The sequence below is a fragment of the Sceloporus occidentalis genome, unplaced genomic scaffold (genome assembly GCF_023333645.1).
Source record: "Sceloporus occidentalis isolate IW3139 unplaced genomic scaffold, rSceOcc1.0.p SCAF_224, whole genome shotgun sequence".
In the NCBI taxonomy this organism is placed as follows: Eukaryota; Metazoa; Chordata; class Lepidosauria; order Squamata; family Phrynosomatidae; genus Sceloporus; species Sceloporus occidentalis.
This window is the reverse complement of record NW_028317204.1, coordinates 340,264-355,736: the sequence shown is the minus strand read 5'-3', so window position 1 is coordinate 355,736 and position 15,473 is coordinate 340,264. Positions and strand designations below refer to the sequence as shown.

At 43.1% G+C, this 15,473-nt stretch overlaps 1 protein-coding gene across 1 annotated transcript in view; it reads right to left on the bottom strand.

The window, feature by feature from the left end:
• LOC149276799 (obscurin-like) overlaps nucleotides 1–15,473 on the bottom strand; it is a 163,136-nt gene that overhangs the window by 18,926 nt on the left and 128,737 nt on the right. Inside the window, 8 exon segments of the mRNA XM_089503251.1 lie at nucleotides 179–260; nucleotides 1,299–1,467; nucleotides 1,881–1,993; nucleotides 5,014–5,141; nucleotides 7,031–7,136; nucleotides 7,771–8,019; nucleotides 12,560–13,686; nucleotides 15,131–15,173. Coding sequence (XP_089359377.1) covers nucleotides 179–260; nucleotides 1,299–1,467; nucleotides 1,881–1,993; nucleotides 5,014–5,141; nucleotides 7,031–7,136; nucleotides 7,771–8,019; nucleotides 12,560–13,686; nucleotides 15,131–15,173 — 2,017 coding nt within the window.

The following is a 15,473-nucleotide window of genomic DNA, read 5'->3' as shown; positions in this document are numbered from 1 at the left end:
TTTTTTTAACATTGTGCTATAAATGTAGCCAAAAACACATCATTTACAATATTTCTTGCTTTTTCTAATGCATTTTAATTTTTTTTTATTAACGTAAAAAAACAGGTAAAAATCGTAAAACCAGCTACGCCGACACACGGAACACCGACGTGGGATTTCAGGTTTATTATCCACCCACCTTCCAATTTCTTCTTTAACTTCGAAGAAGGATTTCAGCTTCCTTCTTTTATGCGGCTTTTTTGACACTTGTTCCTTTTTATCTGTAAAAGATTGAAAATCTTTTTATCGGCGAAACAAAAAAAAAAAAAAAAAAAAGCAATTTTGCTCAGAATTCATCACGATAAGAAGACCAAAGACAAACTTCGTCACCGAGCCTCGGAGAATGGCGGCTCTGTGTTCTGAAATGAGAGGTTTAATATACACCCCGCCAATCGCAGCTCGGGGGGGGGGGCGGCCAATTATTTACAGGATTGTTTAATTTTTATATAAAAGACACAAAGTGCCGGCTGAAGCTGGAATGGGGAGAAGCTCCAACCCCATGAAGAAGGTCCTCGCGGTGTCGTGTCTGATGTATGTTGGGACGTTGGTTGGCAAAGCCCCATGTGATGGTATAGACTCACTAGACTGCAAGCTCCTAAGTCTTTAACCCCTTCCAGTCCTGTTTTTTCTTACTTCTGTGTCTGGCCCTCCATTGTCACCAAGCTGTCCACCTTACAAATACTATGGACTAGTATAGGTTGGACATAGCTCAGTAACCTAGTAATTTAGATTGAAAAGAGACCAAAGTCCATCACGTTCCTCCCTCCTACCGATCCTTCCAGCTTTTGGTCCAAAGGAAGGGCAAAAAACCCCAAATTGAGATATTTTAGGAATTTTGCCGCTTAGGCTTAGATCAGATTTCTCCTCGGATTGAGAAGCTCTAAAATATCACTGTTTATTCTGTCATTTATACCCCTGTATGTTCTGCTTTTACCCCTTATGGAGGCATCCGGTGTATCTGATAGAACCTCCTCTCTCGGCAGTGGATTCCGTACCTTTACTGCCCTCACTGTAAAGAATCCCTTCCTTTGTTGTGTATGAAATCTCCGCTCTTCCCGTCTCAGAGGACAACTAAACCAATGATGTATGTTCAACAGGTCGGAGGGTCACCAAGTCCAGTCTGTAGCCACCAGTTGGGCATGTTCTAGATTGTCTAAATCCAATATGGCAGACCAGACTTGAGACTTAGGAACAGCTCCCCCTGCAGGTAGGGCACGGCTAAACCACTTTTTGAACCATTAACAACCAAGATTTATTACCCTCATGCATGACAAGCTCTGCTTTGCAGGAAACTTCTCCTCCAGCATTCCTGGCCACACAGGTGTACACACCGGCATCTTCACGCTCCGTTTCCCGCAGGATCAAGGAATATCTCCTGTCTTCCTTCAACACCTGGACTCGCTCGCTTTCCTTTACTAGGATGTTGTTCTGGAAGAAAAAGTTCCGAAGAACTGAAACCCCTTAAAAAACAATTGCCGTTGCTGTCAGTCATGTGATATTTTGGGTGACTTTCCCGGCTCAAACACCACACTGAGCTGATGCTTTATGGCAAAGCTAATGAAGTCCGTTCCTCCATAGACTTTCCTTAGTCAGAGAGTCCAGCAGTGCGATTAAGACTGAGCCATTCTATTATCCCCCACAGGCAGTATCATAAGGAGTCAGGGGGTTTATCTAGTAGATTGGGGATCAGATAACAGAGTTGCCTGAAAACATTATGGGGCAAAAGCTCCCATTTTAGAAAATAATTTTATTTTAGCTGTATTTTTAACCTGGTTTTAATGATTAGAAAGTTTGTTGGGAGCTTCTGTTTAGGGATCAGCAATGGCAGGGTCCGGACTCACCTTATACCAGGTAACGGTCAGCGGAGCGGCTCCCTCTATCACCGCGTCAAACTGTGCCGGATCCCCGTGGTGAACCTGCACGTCCTCTACGGTAACGTGCATGTACGGAGGACCTGCGGGCAAACGGCGCGTTACATCGGGCTCGGTGCGGAGCGGATACATAGTAACGACATTATTTAATGTACTCCCCCTGTACAGACCTGTCACATCACCATCAACCCGCCCATTCAACGGGCCTCATCCCCTGTACAGATCCGTATTCTGCCTCATCCCCTTATGCAGAGCCCCATGCAGCTTCATTCGCTATGCAGAAGCTTGTGAAGCCCTTTCCCTACGCAGAGCCCTGTAAAGCCTCATTGCAGAGCCTTGCACAACCTCATTCCCCTACACAGAGCCTTGCGGAGCCTCATTCCCCTACACAGAGCCTTGCGGAGCCTCATTCCCCCACGCAGAGCCTTGCGGAGCCTCATTCCCCTACACAGAGCCTTGCGGAGCCTCATTTCCTTATGCAGAGCCTTGCAGAGCCTTGTTCATCCTCCCTTTCCCATGCAGATCCTTGCGCTGCCTAATTGCAGAGCTTTGTGCCGTCTTGTCCTCCCATGAGTCTTATTTCCTGAATTCAATGAAATAAAAGCATAGAAAGCGTGCATTTGTCCCCCCAAAAAACGGTGTAAAATAAAAGCAAAGCCTTGAGAGGGTGGGATCCGGCACTGAGAGGGTTAAACGCGCGCACGCTCTGTGCACGGACAGCACTTTATGTGTTAATATAAAACAAGCGAATCCCCCGGCCGGCTCCTCACGGCTCGCGCAGGATTAGAGGAAATGTGATTTCCAGCGTGGACGGTAAAAATTAACCCTTCGCTATAATAATGAGTTCTCACCGGGGCGGAAAACGAGGGAATCTGAAAAATCCATCAAGTTAACTTATTACATTATAAGCCTTGGCTTCCACTTCGGGGTCTTATTATTATTATTTATTGATATATATATATATATTTATATAGCACCACCATATTCCGTAGCGCTGTACAGTGTGGGCAATGCCATAAAATAGAGTTTTGGGGCTCAAAATGCTAAATCTCACATTTTGGGCAAACATTATCCCTCCAGTGGCTGGCTGAGGATGATAGGAGTTTTGACCAAGTATCTGGGGCTGTTTTTTTCCCTTTTTTATGGGTTAATATTTTAACTAACGAAGATCCAAAAGCATGGAAGGTACAGAGAGAACCCGTATTCACAACCAAGAGACAAATGTGACGTGGAAGAGAATCCAGCCCATGACCTTGAGACAACCTTGGCTTCTTCTCCACGATGTGAGGGCCGCGGTGGCTTCTTTTTACAGACATTTATCACGGGCGAGCGGACTGCAGGCTGAGGTGGACGGCTGTTTAGGAACGGACGGCGCACGGAGCCCCAAAGGGCAAAGTTACTAATCGTTTAACCCCCGAGCTTCCTAACGCTCCGTCTGTACCGGAAAATAATATTTGCTACAAGTATCGAAAATCTACAATCTGTATTAAAAACATTTTTTAATCTAATTCATTTATTCAATAATTTTAAATTCAATATTTTATATATTTAGATTTTTATTTAAAACATAATTATTATCATTATTACTATTATAATACCGATGATGATGATGATAATAATAATAGTTATAATATTAACATTTATTACAAATAAAAAAGATGTAAAAAATCTAAAAACTAACAAAATGTGGGATCATGTGTATTGTCAGATTTTTTTCCCATTGCTTTACATTCCTGGCCCCACCAGGAAGTCTATCGGTTGTATGGATTGTAAGCTCCCTGGGCCAGAGTCCTCCTCTCCTTCTGCATTAGTATGTGTTAATGTGTGTTAATGTTATCGTCATTTTAAAACGATTATTTTCACTCTCCTCCTATTGTAACAGCGCTACGGAACCTGCTGGCGCTACACAACTAAACGTAGTTTAACGTAATGCTTCTGAATTGGGGGTTATTTATATAATGAAACCATCTATATAAACCGCAGGAGCTTACAATCTGGAAGGACCAGAGCCGAGCTAATTAAAGCGATGCACGATTAACAGAATACAAAGTCGCAAACAGTCCTTGGCTTCATCTTAGATTCAGGAGCCGTATGTCTACCCCACGCATATTTAAATCCCCTCACTGCATTACCCTCTGCCACCTCTGCTGGGAGGCTGTTCCATTTATCTACCATACTTTGTGAATGGCACATCTTCCAGTCTGTATCCCACAATAAATGTCAATAGTGAAAATTGCCAAAATGCCCTTGAATATTTGGCATCTGAGATGTATCCTAATTTATTTAAATGAATTTCTGATCTATTCTCCATTTCAACAAATGGTAAGAAAATACAGTAATATATAATAGGATTAATATTATTAATATTATATTATTAATATATTATTTATATTATATTATTAATATATTATTTATATTATATTATTAATATATTATATATATTATATTATTAATATGATATTATTAAGCTTTTCTGAGTAGTAAATAAAGAATTCAACATAAAAAAAATAAAATATATAATAATAATAAAAAATATGTAATAATAAAAACAATAATAATAATAACAATAACACAAAACAGAAACTTGTCTATTGATTGGATGAAGGGGGAATTGCGTTTGATGCATTCAGTGAATTCAGACGGAGCTTTGGATGTAACATAAGGGAGTTTTACTTTGCCGAGAGGGTGGTGGATAAGTGGACCCACTTACTAGCAGAAGTGGTAGTGGCTAATACAGTGAGGGAATTTCAAGTGATAAAGATTTGGGTCTTTATAGCAGGGCAGACGAGACGGGCCGGATGGGGCCGATCTGCCGGCAGGTTCTGGGTTTCTTTATTATTCTCGTACAAACGATCAGGCTGGAAGAAAATGTCATTTTTTCTTAAATCCCGTGAAACCGAAGGTTAAATCTTATCTTGTCTTTTAAAATGCAACCTATGGAAGTGTGTGTGTGTGTGTGGGGGGGGGAGTAGGGGGGTTACAGAACAACGCACTGGGATTCAAAGAGTTAAGCGGAATATTATTTTGTTATTAAAAGCTATAATCGCGCAAAGCAATGAAGAGCGCGCGGCGGCCGGGGGGCTGCGGAGGTCTCTGTACTCACTTGTTGCGTTCTCCTCCTTCAGGTGAAAGCTGGTCGTTTGCGTGGATTGGATGTAAAGTTGCGTGCGGACATCCCATGACGGCCCCCCGGACCCCCGCAGGTACCGCTCCGCTGCATCCATCTCCAGCCTACGGAAGGGAACGGATTTTTTTTTTCCTCCCAAGAGCTATTTTTAAACCAGAATGTGACGAGCGAGCAGCTCGCGGAGAGAATGACATCCTACCTCTCTTCTGCCACTTCCATTATTATTATTATTACAAGGGGGCCTGGAACACGGCACAGCCAGGAAAGGGTTAACGAGCCTCCGCTGCAACGTGTGCTTCATTCAGGTTTCATCCAAAGTCCCCCCCATTGTGCCCCCCTCCGTATCGCTGCTGGGGGGGGGGGATCAGAGCAAAACGCAACACCTGGGACTGTCAGGGACCCCCAGATTCTAAGGGTTTTGTACCCCATTCTCAGGGTCTCGGGGTGAATGGGCAGATTCTCAGGGTTTTTAGTTTTGGGGTGAACGGGCAGATTATAAAGGTTTTTTTTTTTACCCCAGTCTCAGGGTCTCGGAGTGAAGGGGCAGATTCTCTGTCTGGAGGCCGCCCTTTCATACTCTCCTCTGATTTAATAATATCTGAGCATCCCGAAAGGTGCTTTTCTCCCTGCTATATCACAGCTGGAATCCCTGCTTGAACACAGGTGACTCCACTCAGAATATCTTTACCTCCTTGTTGGTTTTTTTCCCTGCTTCTTCTTGATACTTTGTAACTCTCTGCAAATGTAACAAATGAACCCTTTTCTCAATCTGCACAATGTACATGTTACAAGAACAATCTGCTGTCTCTTTGCTTCTTTCATGAAGTACAGGACGGCTGAGCGGCCTCCCCAACTCATTTTACAGCCGGGTCGGGAGAGCACAGAGGCCAACATCTGGATTGCGAATACCCCCAAGTGTCGCTGTTTAGGGCTCCAGCACCTCTTTGGACCCCAGATCCCCGACGCTCCCCTCTCTCCTCCCCCGATGCCCCTCTTTTTTAGGAGGTCAGAATGTTTGCTGGGTATGAGGGGATCGCAGGGTTCTACAGCCCTAAAAGCCCCAATAATGTGTATAGAAACAGCAGGGAACGGCTTTATAAATGAAACTAAATAAAACCCATTATTCTGCTTTTCGACTAGTTGAGAAAGTGCCCCTGGCCCCACTGCCTAAAAATACCCCCTTTAGGCATTTCAAATGTTGAGGGGCATAATGGTCTGAGACGACCATGGAAAGCCCTGAGGCCCTGAGGTCATCTGCCTACAGAATCAGGTTCCCTTTTCTGCTGAGCCTCCAGGTACCGTAACTACTACCAGGACGTGGCTGCTTCACTCTTAAACCAAGTTTATCTAATGGTCCAAATCCGAGTCAGGTCAGACAAGGAACATTTCTACTTTACTGGACGTACTGGGAAGGTATGCATAAATTATTTAGTATTTTAGTATTAAATGATTAGTCCTGGAAAAAAATCTTTATTTTTTTTAATTAAAAATGATTTAGTATTAAAAAATGATCTGCAGATTTGCAGAGAGGATGTTTAGCAGCCAACTCATCGACACGTAGAAGAACTCTACAGTTTATTATTAATTATTAACGTAAATTAGTAAATAATAATGTAATAACATGAATATAATTATATATATATTTAATAATTATTAATGTAAATTAGTAAATATTAATGTAATAATATTAATAAAATTTACATTATTAAATACATTTTCTATTTTTAAGGGTGATATTTAATAAAACAAAATGTTCAGTAGAATTTTTTTAGTATAATGTGGATTATTCTAGACATTTTTATGGCATTTAATTAATTATTCATGGCCGGCCACCCACCTACCAGGTGGCGCTTGGCTTCAGAGCATTGTGTGGTGGCCATGTGCATAAAGACCTCAAAGGTAGGACAGTGAGGCAGCTACCTGGGACAGAGCCCAAAATCAGGACTGTCTTGAGGAAACTGGGACTGTTGGCAGGTAATATGTTAATATTTACCTGATTGGGATTTGGTGCTCCTGGCTTCCGGCCGGGGTCTGGCTCGGGAAAGCGGGACGGTTTTCGGGAATCCCTGCTGCTGATTTCTTCCCATTTTCACCTGTTTCTGAGATGATTTTACAGAGAGCGAGGGGGAGGGAAAGAGAGAGGGCGAGAGACGGAGAGGGAGGGAGAGAAAGGGTGGGAGAGAGAGAATAAACATCATGGAGAGTCATTTTAACAAAGTGCATAGACGCTAGTATCTTAATAATGATAAGTGACCAATGAGAAGCATGGTGCATTCTGGGAAGTAATATGGGATGGGTAGAGAGAAAAAACGTAAAAAATGAATTATAAAATTGAACGTCCTCTATTGGAAATGCATTATGAAAAATATAACCCCCCCGGGTAGAGGGTCCGTGCTGCGTCCTCCGAGGCATGGACAGGAACCCGTGGTCTTCAACAGGGGCCTCATATCCCTCATTAAGCTAAATCCCTACTGAACTTATAACTTCACATCTATAGTTGGAAATGGATACATTTGGTCCAAGAGAAGGTGAGTCTTCAGTCGAAGTTGATACCTTTTATTGGGCCAACACAGAAAAAGACATAAAGTAACACGAGTTCTGGGACTTCAGAGTTCTGTGGTGGCCCAAAGTATCGACCTTGGCTAAAGACTCCAACTATAGCTGAATGATCCGAAACAGACCAAACGTCACAATTAATCAAAGGCCGTCTGCTTGATAGAGTTTTTCATATACCAGGAGCAGGAACATCTGGCGTCTGCGTGTCGGCATCTCTGAACAGGTCCTTATTCTTGGGTTCTGCCTCTAGATATTGGCCATCTCCATGCTTCATTGCGCCCACGTTTTCTGGAGACTCTTCTTGAGGAGCAGCCAAGGTGGTTCCAGAAGAGTCCACAAGCTTCTTCAGGACATGTCTTATTTCTTGGTCGGCTCGTTCGAGTGACGCCCGTATGGAGTCCTCCAGGCACAAAGGTCCTCCTTGTCCTATAGATGGAAAAGTAAACTATTTTCTCAGCTACTACATCACAAAAAAAATATAACCAGAAACAAAAGTATTTCTTAAAGCCTTACAAACACCGAGAACTCCTCATCGCAACCTGAGCTGTCCAGGATTTCACATCCAGTTGCCTCGGATGGAGGTCACATAATTAAACGGTGTGGTCAACGTATCTTGTACACAAAGCTCACCATCTAATCACAGTTTAACTAAGTGTCCCTGGGAATCCATCCATAAGGCATGTCAGGGCATTGGGGGGGGGGGGATTAATCGAAATACAATATAAAGACAAGGAGATTTCACCTAAAGAATGTCAGGTAAGGGCATACAGGTGTGGGGGGTTGAGTGGAAACATCTCCAACGGCTCATTTTTTGCTTGCCATTCTTTCAACGTTTTATTTCCTCAGGTATTTTGTCTCTTCTACCCTTTTCTCCAACTCACTCTGGTTACAAGACCTTTCCTCACCCATATCACCCCATCTCTCCTTCTTTCCAGCCTGGTCTGCCCTTCTATTCCGGTGGAGGGGTTGTGCTCCCTGTCTGCTTAGATTTCAAGGAGTTCTCCAACCTTATCCTTAATTAAATATTGGACTCTTATTTGCCACGAACTCCAGTGCGTTTCACCGCTTCCAAATCAGAGCAGACATTCTTTAGTTGTTGGATTTGTAGAATAAAACTTCTGTCTCCAAATTGGTTGGACTGACCTCCTGCTCTGAATGCTGCCGGCCCTCGCCTGCTCGCCACTCTCCCCTTCACCCGTCTAACCCTTTTATTCCATTTCTCACCTCCCCACCAACACAAATACACATTTAATGTGATCCCACTCCTGCCTTTTCTTTGGTGGTATAATGGCTTGAGCTACATTGTTGCCGGGAGAGAAGCGAGAGAAGAGAACCAAGTCGGGCATTTCGAATTGCTTTTGTTTATATGTCTCTTAAATAACGTACATCGTTTTAATATTATATTTAGTATATTATATATCGGGTTTTTTTTTAAATTGATGTTATTTTCAGGAAAATACTTTAATAAACAAATGAATAGAAAAGCTAAACCATGGACCTAACAGATATAAGGTCTCCACCACCACGAGTATTGTATCCAGCACCGATTGTAGATCACGGGGAAACAGATGCAGCTCAGCGGAATGGTAGCCCTATTGTTTAATAATCGGAGGGACCCTCAGACAGGTGGAGCCCCCGGAGGACCCCCTTGGCCAACACGTTTAAAGTGTTGATGATCGACGTGTCCTACAATTGACATCTGGCTGTGTTCTTCATCGACTAACGTCCCGAGGGATCCACCACGAAGGAGCCCTCCAAGAAGTAACACCATCACAGTGATAACATGTAACAGAACCTCTAGTGACCTAAATTACCAGTTTCCCCCATAATCTGCAATTTACACCCACCTCCCCGGTGGCATGGGGTCTCGTGGTGCGGCGGGGGTCTCGTGGTGCAGCGGGGGTGTCCACTTGCTGATGATGCATTTCTCACCCTTTGGGTCATACCGTATTTATATCTCGGAATTCTATGCAGATTCTTGAATCGACTTGCAACAAATCCCAGCGCTCCTCAATGTATCTATAATTTCAGTTTATTATATCTTTTCGCAATTTTCAAGGGTTCTAATATTAGACCTTTTTGTACCAAACTCAGTGAATATTATTTTGGCAGTTGGGTGCATTTTCAACCTTTTTAATTCATATATTTTTTTGGATTGGGAAAGAAAAAAGGGATGGGCCAGATATTTACCAAAAATATCAAAATAATAAAAATGTAATAACATAGTTATTAAAGGCTAATAGTAAAGATTAAAATAGCATAATATTTTTTTAAAATTTGTCATCTTTCTATAACTGATACGGTAAAACATTTCAAGACTGTAGTGAGTTAATAGCTATCTTTCGACGCCTTACAGGTCCCATCAGTTAAGGTGTGTCACGGGGAGGAATAATGGTATACAGGAAGATGGCTGCTCCCGTGGTATACCCATAAAGGAATTTCTGATACATAGTTCTTATTTATTTTACCATCACAGACTTTCTTTTATTGTATAGAATAAAATTTCTTCCAAGATGTCCTCCGTCTTCGTGTCGCCGGCTGTCATTTAAAAAAAAAACCCCTTAATTTTATACCGGAGGGAATTATATCTACAAGTAAAATTTCTCTGATTACCGCCTGGAAACGTTCCACGGATTTTGTGACTTTTTAAACAATTCATTTGCACCTGAGATGGTTTTGAGAAGCAGCGGAAGACGAGCTGAATATTCATAAGGAACGGGGCCAATCGGGGTTTCTCCAAGTTGTATTTTATAATGTAATCTGCGTGTTATAATTTTATCTATATGTTTATAAATGTCATGTTTAATATGTGATGTGACAATGTAGCTGAGTGTTCCGTCTGCCTGAAATCTAGGGGGGCTGTCATTGACCCGTCCGGAATGGCGTCTGCCTATAGGATGTGTGCATTCCCATGACCCAGACTATACATATATGATTGGAGGTTACAATAACCCATTCTTCTGACAATAACATCTTGTCGCCTAAACAGTGTAAATGCTGAGTACCAAATGATCTATACATTGTGCTATCAGAATTTGAAGGCAGGCATATGGTTCAAAAGAGGCGAACCGTAACTATAATGGAGAACAGCTCATTTGCATATGATGTTGCACGGTGATGTCATACAGGCAGCAGGGAAATTTAATGGAGATTGTATTGGCATACGCTGGTTCTCCGGCTCTCGGGGTCGCCGTGCTCTGTCATTGGGCGGAGTAGAGTTTAGGCCCTCCCACTCCCTGCCCTTTTCCCCTTGCCACTCCCCAACCACGTTTAACCTATGTGGGGCTAGCCCCACCCGAAGAGGGAGGATTCTGGGTAGCCTCAGCCAGGAAGTTCCCAGATACAGATATTGGCCCAAGAAAAGATGGAGTCTTCGGTCGAAGCGAGACCAACCGAGAAACCGATGGGGAGTCATATAAACTTTTAGGACCTTAGCGGTCTTTTCTAAGAAATACAAGACGTTTGAGTCCCTCAAGCTAATGTGATTTTCTATCTTTCCCTCCTCACCAGTGCTGCCAGCACAATGTATAGATCAAGTTATGCGCATGTTTAGGTAGCAGAGTCCTTTTAATAGTCACATATGTGGCCTCCAGTGTACTCAGCACTGCTCACAAGACCGGTGCTTACAGCTTGCGGGTCACAGATGAGCGGAGAACGAAAGCGTTCGGTTAAACCATGTTTTTTTTTATTTGCACTTTCAGATTTCAGCATTTGTTAAGAGTCCGTAACGTCATCAACACCTTTCCACTGCAGTGCTTAAAGAATTCATTAATAGCTACGGGATCATAAATTAACGTTCATGCTTTCAGGAGAACAAAAAAACAAGAAAAAAAACCCCAAAAAACAAAGAAAACACCAAGAGCTTCAAATCACCTGCGAGATACCCCGGCCGGGGGCATTATTTGGATTCCGGCCACGATTCCGGGATCACGCTTAGTTTAGACATCAATGAAAACGCTCCTAATAGAGAGCTTCGTCGTAACGCGGGCCAATGCCCTGATTAAAAATCCCGGGGTGGATTAAAATCCCAGGAAGTCCTAGATCAGCTGTGGGAGGAGCAGAGATAAAACAAGGTGGGGCCACAATAAAGCCCCACCCCCTATAAACGATGTATTAAAGGCAAGCACATGCCTGCCCCCTGGTGGACCTTACGGCGTTCAAGGTGATCGCTGCTGATTTTCGCCAGCAAACGTGACTTTATTTCTATAATAATAGAAATAAATTAAAATATCTGATTTTAAATATTAATCACATTTTAACAGTAATTTTTTTATGACTTAGTTGAATTATTCCAGAATAGATGTCATATGACCGTGTATCATTGGTTTATCACCAATATCGTTATCTGGGTCAAGAAATTATAAAGTCTTAATAAATAAGGGGAAAAAGTAAGATAATCTGTCATAAAGTATTCTAGAATATTTTTGTATACAGGGAGGAGAGTTGTTATCCAAACTTCCTATGTTCTATCGCATCATAGTTTCACTGTGGAATGACACTTTTATGATAATACTTGGATTATTTAATCGCCTAAACCGAGTAATGTTCCCGTTAAGACTGGAAAAAGCTTTCGGTAACCCTGTTTTTTGTTAAAACCTCCCCACCTGTATAATTTTTTCCCCCCTCTCGTTCATGACCCCCCCGTTTCCCCCCTACCCCCTACGCGCTCTCTCCCCTTAGCCCTGTGAAGGGTCGTTCTTGCTTATGTGCAATGTTACGGTTTCCCCGAGGGTTCCGTAGCTCAGGGTCCTGGTCGAAACCTCCGTTTTGAAGCTGGGCTGTCCGGTCTCTGCAGAGCGTTGGACTTCGGTACAGAAAGAAGGTTTGATGTTGAACGAGGGCCGGCCGGCCGCCGCGCCCGCCGCGCTTGCTTGTGCCGTGCGTGTTTGATTCACGTGGAAAGAAACGTTTGGAGACCCCATCAAGTTCATCCTACCCATTCTGGAAGCAGCCATGAATATCCCACCAGTCATATTTTCCTTAAAGTTGCTGAAAAAACTCTGCCTTTGTTTGGGGACAATGGGTCTTCCCACATTCAGTAACACGGGCTTGCCAACAGTTGGCTCGTTAATCTCAGCTTGCAGTACAGATATCTCACAAGGAGCATCTCCTGGGTTGTTTGAATCATCATCATCATCTTCACATCCGTAAGTCTCTCCTTGGCCAGGAACATAATCCTCCAGGTCTTCCAGCGTCAGTAGTTTCCCATCACGGGTGAGAATTTTTTTATCTCTGTTTTTTAGCTCATCGGATTCTTCGTCTGATGGTTCTTCTACGACGCAGTCTTCTGAACATACCATTTGTCCTGGATCTTGAACTTCCCCTTCCTCAGACCATTTGCCCGTTTCTTCACCTATATTTTCGTCGGTATCTGAATTTACTGCCGCAGTTGGAATCTCCTCGTCTCCAGAAACAGTAAATGTTGCCCGTTGGGTTCCTGGTTCTGTGACAGTATTGCTACATTCTTCCACAGTCTGCAAGCCATTGGTATCATTTGTCAAAAAGAACAAGGAGATGTCCTCTTGCTCAGAAACAAACTGAGACCCCTGATCTTCCTCTTCTGAATCTTCTACGAGTCCGTATTCCATTGATGGCAGATCGACCTCAGACAAACTACAAGAGCTGAACGAAGACTTAGTTTGTTCAACCAATTTGTTGTTGGAGTTGTTTGTGTTTGGGTCATCATCAGGAGATCGCCTTGGTCTATATTGAGTGAACTTCCTTGCTCCTCCATCATCGGGCTTTGCTGGAGAAGTCCCTCTTTTTCTAGGTAGTTTGGGGGATTTTTTCACCTTGAATTCAATGATTTCCTCAACTTCGACCCATCTGTTCTTTTGTTCTTCTGCTCTCGGGTGCGCGCCTCGTTCTGCGTCTGGTTCTGTCACATACAATGTGGGGACGATTGTCTTCTTGGTTTCGTGCTCCACCTTGTAGACGGGCTGCTTGCTCCTCATCAGGTACTGCGGCTCCGGAGTTAGCATTTCAGGTCTTGGAGATCGCGATGGGGATTGACCAGAAGCAGGCCGTGAAGGAGAAGGGGACACCCTGCGCCTCATCCTTGGACTTTTCACCACTGTTGTTATGGTCTCCTCTCTAATGATGTAAATGTGTGGATTGACGTTAGCCTATGCTTTCCATATGCAGTGAAAAATAAGCCATTACGGGTTAGTTTTGGGTCATGCTACACAGAAAACATGTAAGGCAGCTCTATCACACCAAGCACATGCAATACTTTATTATATGTCTACATTTGGTTTAATTTTTTTTTTTATATGGAGTATTCAGGAAAATAAAACATTCTATATTTTCTTTTATTTCTCAGGAATATTTCTACTGGATACTGAAATGTATTTATTTTTCTTTCTTTCCATCAAAGTGAAACAAAAATTTTTTAATAAAAAAAACAACTTTATCCTATTCTGCAGAAAAATGTTAAATTATATTTTTTGTGGATTTTAACAGGAAGCTCTCAGTAGATATAAAAAAGACTAAGGCTCTACTTTGGCAGCTTGTTGATCCCCTAGGAAACAAAAGGGACAGTAACTCACTTTACTGAGAGGGTGGTGGATAGGTAGAACGGCCTCCCAGCAGAAGTGGTAGAGGCTAATACAGTGTGGGAATTTCAACATGCATGGGATAGGCATATAAATGGTGGATTCGTCTGAAAAGTATGTTTTCCTGTAAGCAGCTGCACGGATGGCGCATTATAGGCAGAATCCTAATTATTACTGTCAACTGGCGTGATAAGTACATCTGTCATTCAAAACAGCGTGTTCGCATTAAAGCAGATGGCCAGTTTGCAACATACAAGATTTATAAATGTACGTCTTTTGTGATTTCCGGCCATCTGTCCACGAGAACCCTTTCAATCGCAGAGCTTTTGTTCGAAGAACTACAAAAGCAATAAGTACTGTCATCCGTTTGGCAATGAAAAGGTTAAACACGCGTGTTATATGGGGCTGGGACCCTTGTTTGCTATTCTCTGCCTTCGGCCAGGCATTGCTACATCTAAATATATCTATTGCTGCATCTAAAATGCGACGTCAGGTCGTTATTAGTCCAAAAACAGAAAAATGGGGTTTTACCGGTTAATTTTACGATTACCCTGAGGAGGAGCCAAACATACAACCAGATGGTTAAGAACGCGGCCAACACGTGTCACGTGAATAGAGCAACATGTGTGATATATTCCCCACTGAAATGCTGGCACATACGGTGCACGTGGCATCATCTCCTTTATTTACCATATTATCGTTGGAACCGTTAAGGTACCGACGCGTTTTACATGCCTATTTTGGGCTCCCCGTATGCTGTAAAACGTATAACAGCACATACAGCGACGTATAACAGATCGTTAAAGGGTGACGTCCGACACTGATGTTGTGACAACCTTTGGTTAAAGGCATTAAGCGCACAATGCGGAACAAAACGTGGCGTGTGGTGGCAGGCGTGTGCGTCCGTTAGGAAGCGTGTTAGAGACTCATGCACAGCAAGCACAGACACACTCGGATTTACAGAGAAGAAGAGCCAAACTTACATGATGACGGTTTTCTTGGGGGCTTTAGTTTCTTGCTCAGTAACTACAAAGGAAACAGTATGAACAGCATGGGGTTAATTAAAGGCAGAAGCTGATATGATCGTCCTATTGGTGTTAAGTTCATTATTCATGTGTTCTAGATGAACGTGGAAAGCAGACATGCGTCCTACTCTCGCTCTACATCATCATATCTGGGAACTCGCCCGGGTTTGACCCAAAGTCTCCTGGTGAACCTCTGTTTCCCAGGGTCTCCGGGTCGGTTTCTTCTTTCTCTGGGCAGGGGAGTGGCATATGGCCACACCCACTCCCTGCCTGCGCCCTGCCCGGTTCCCGCTAACTAAAC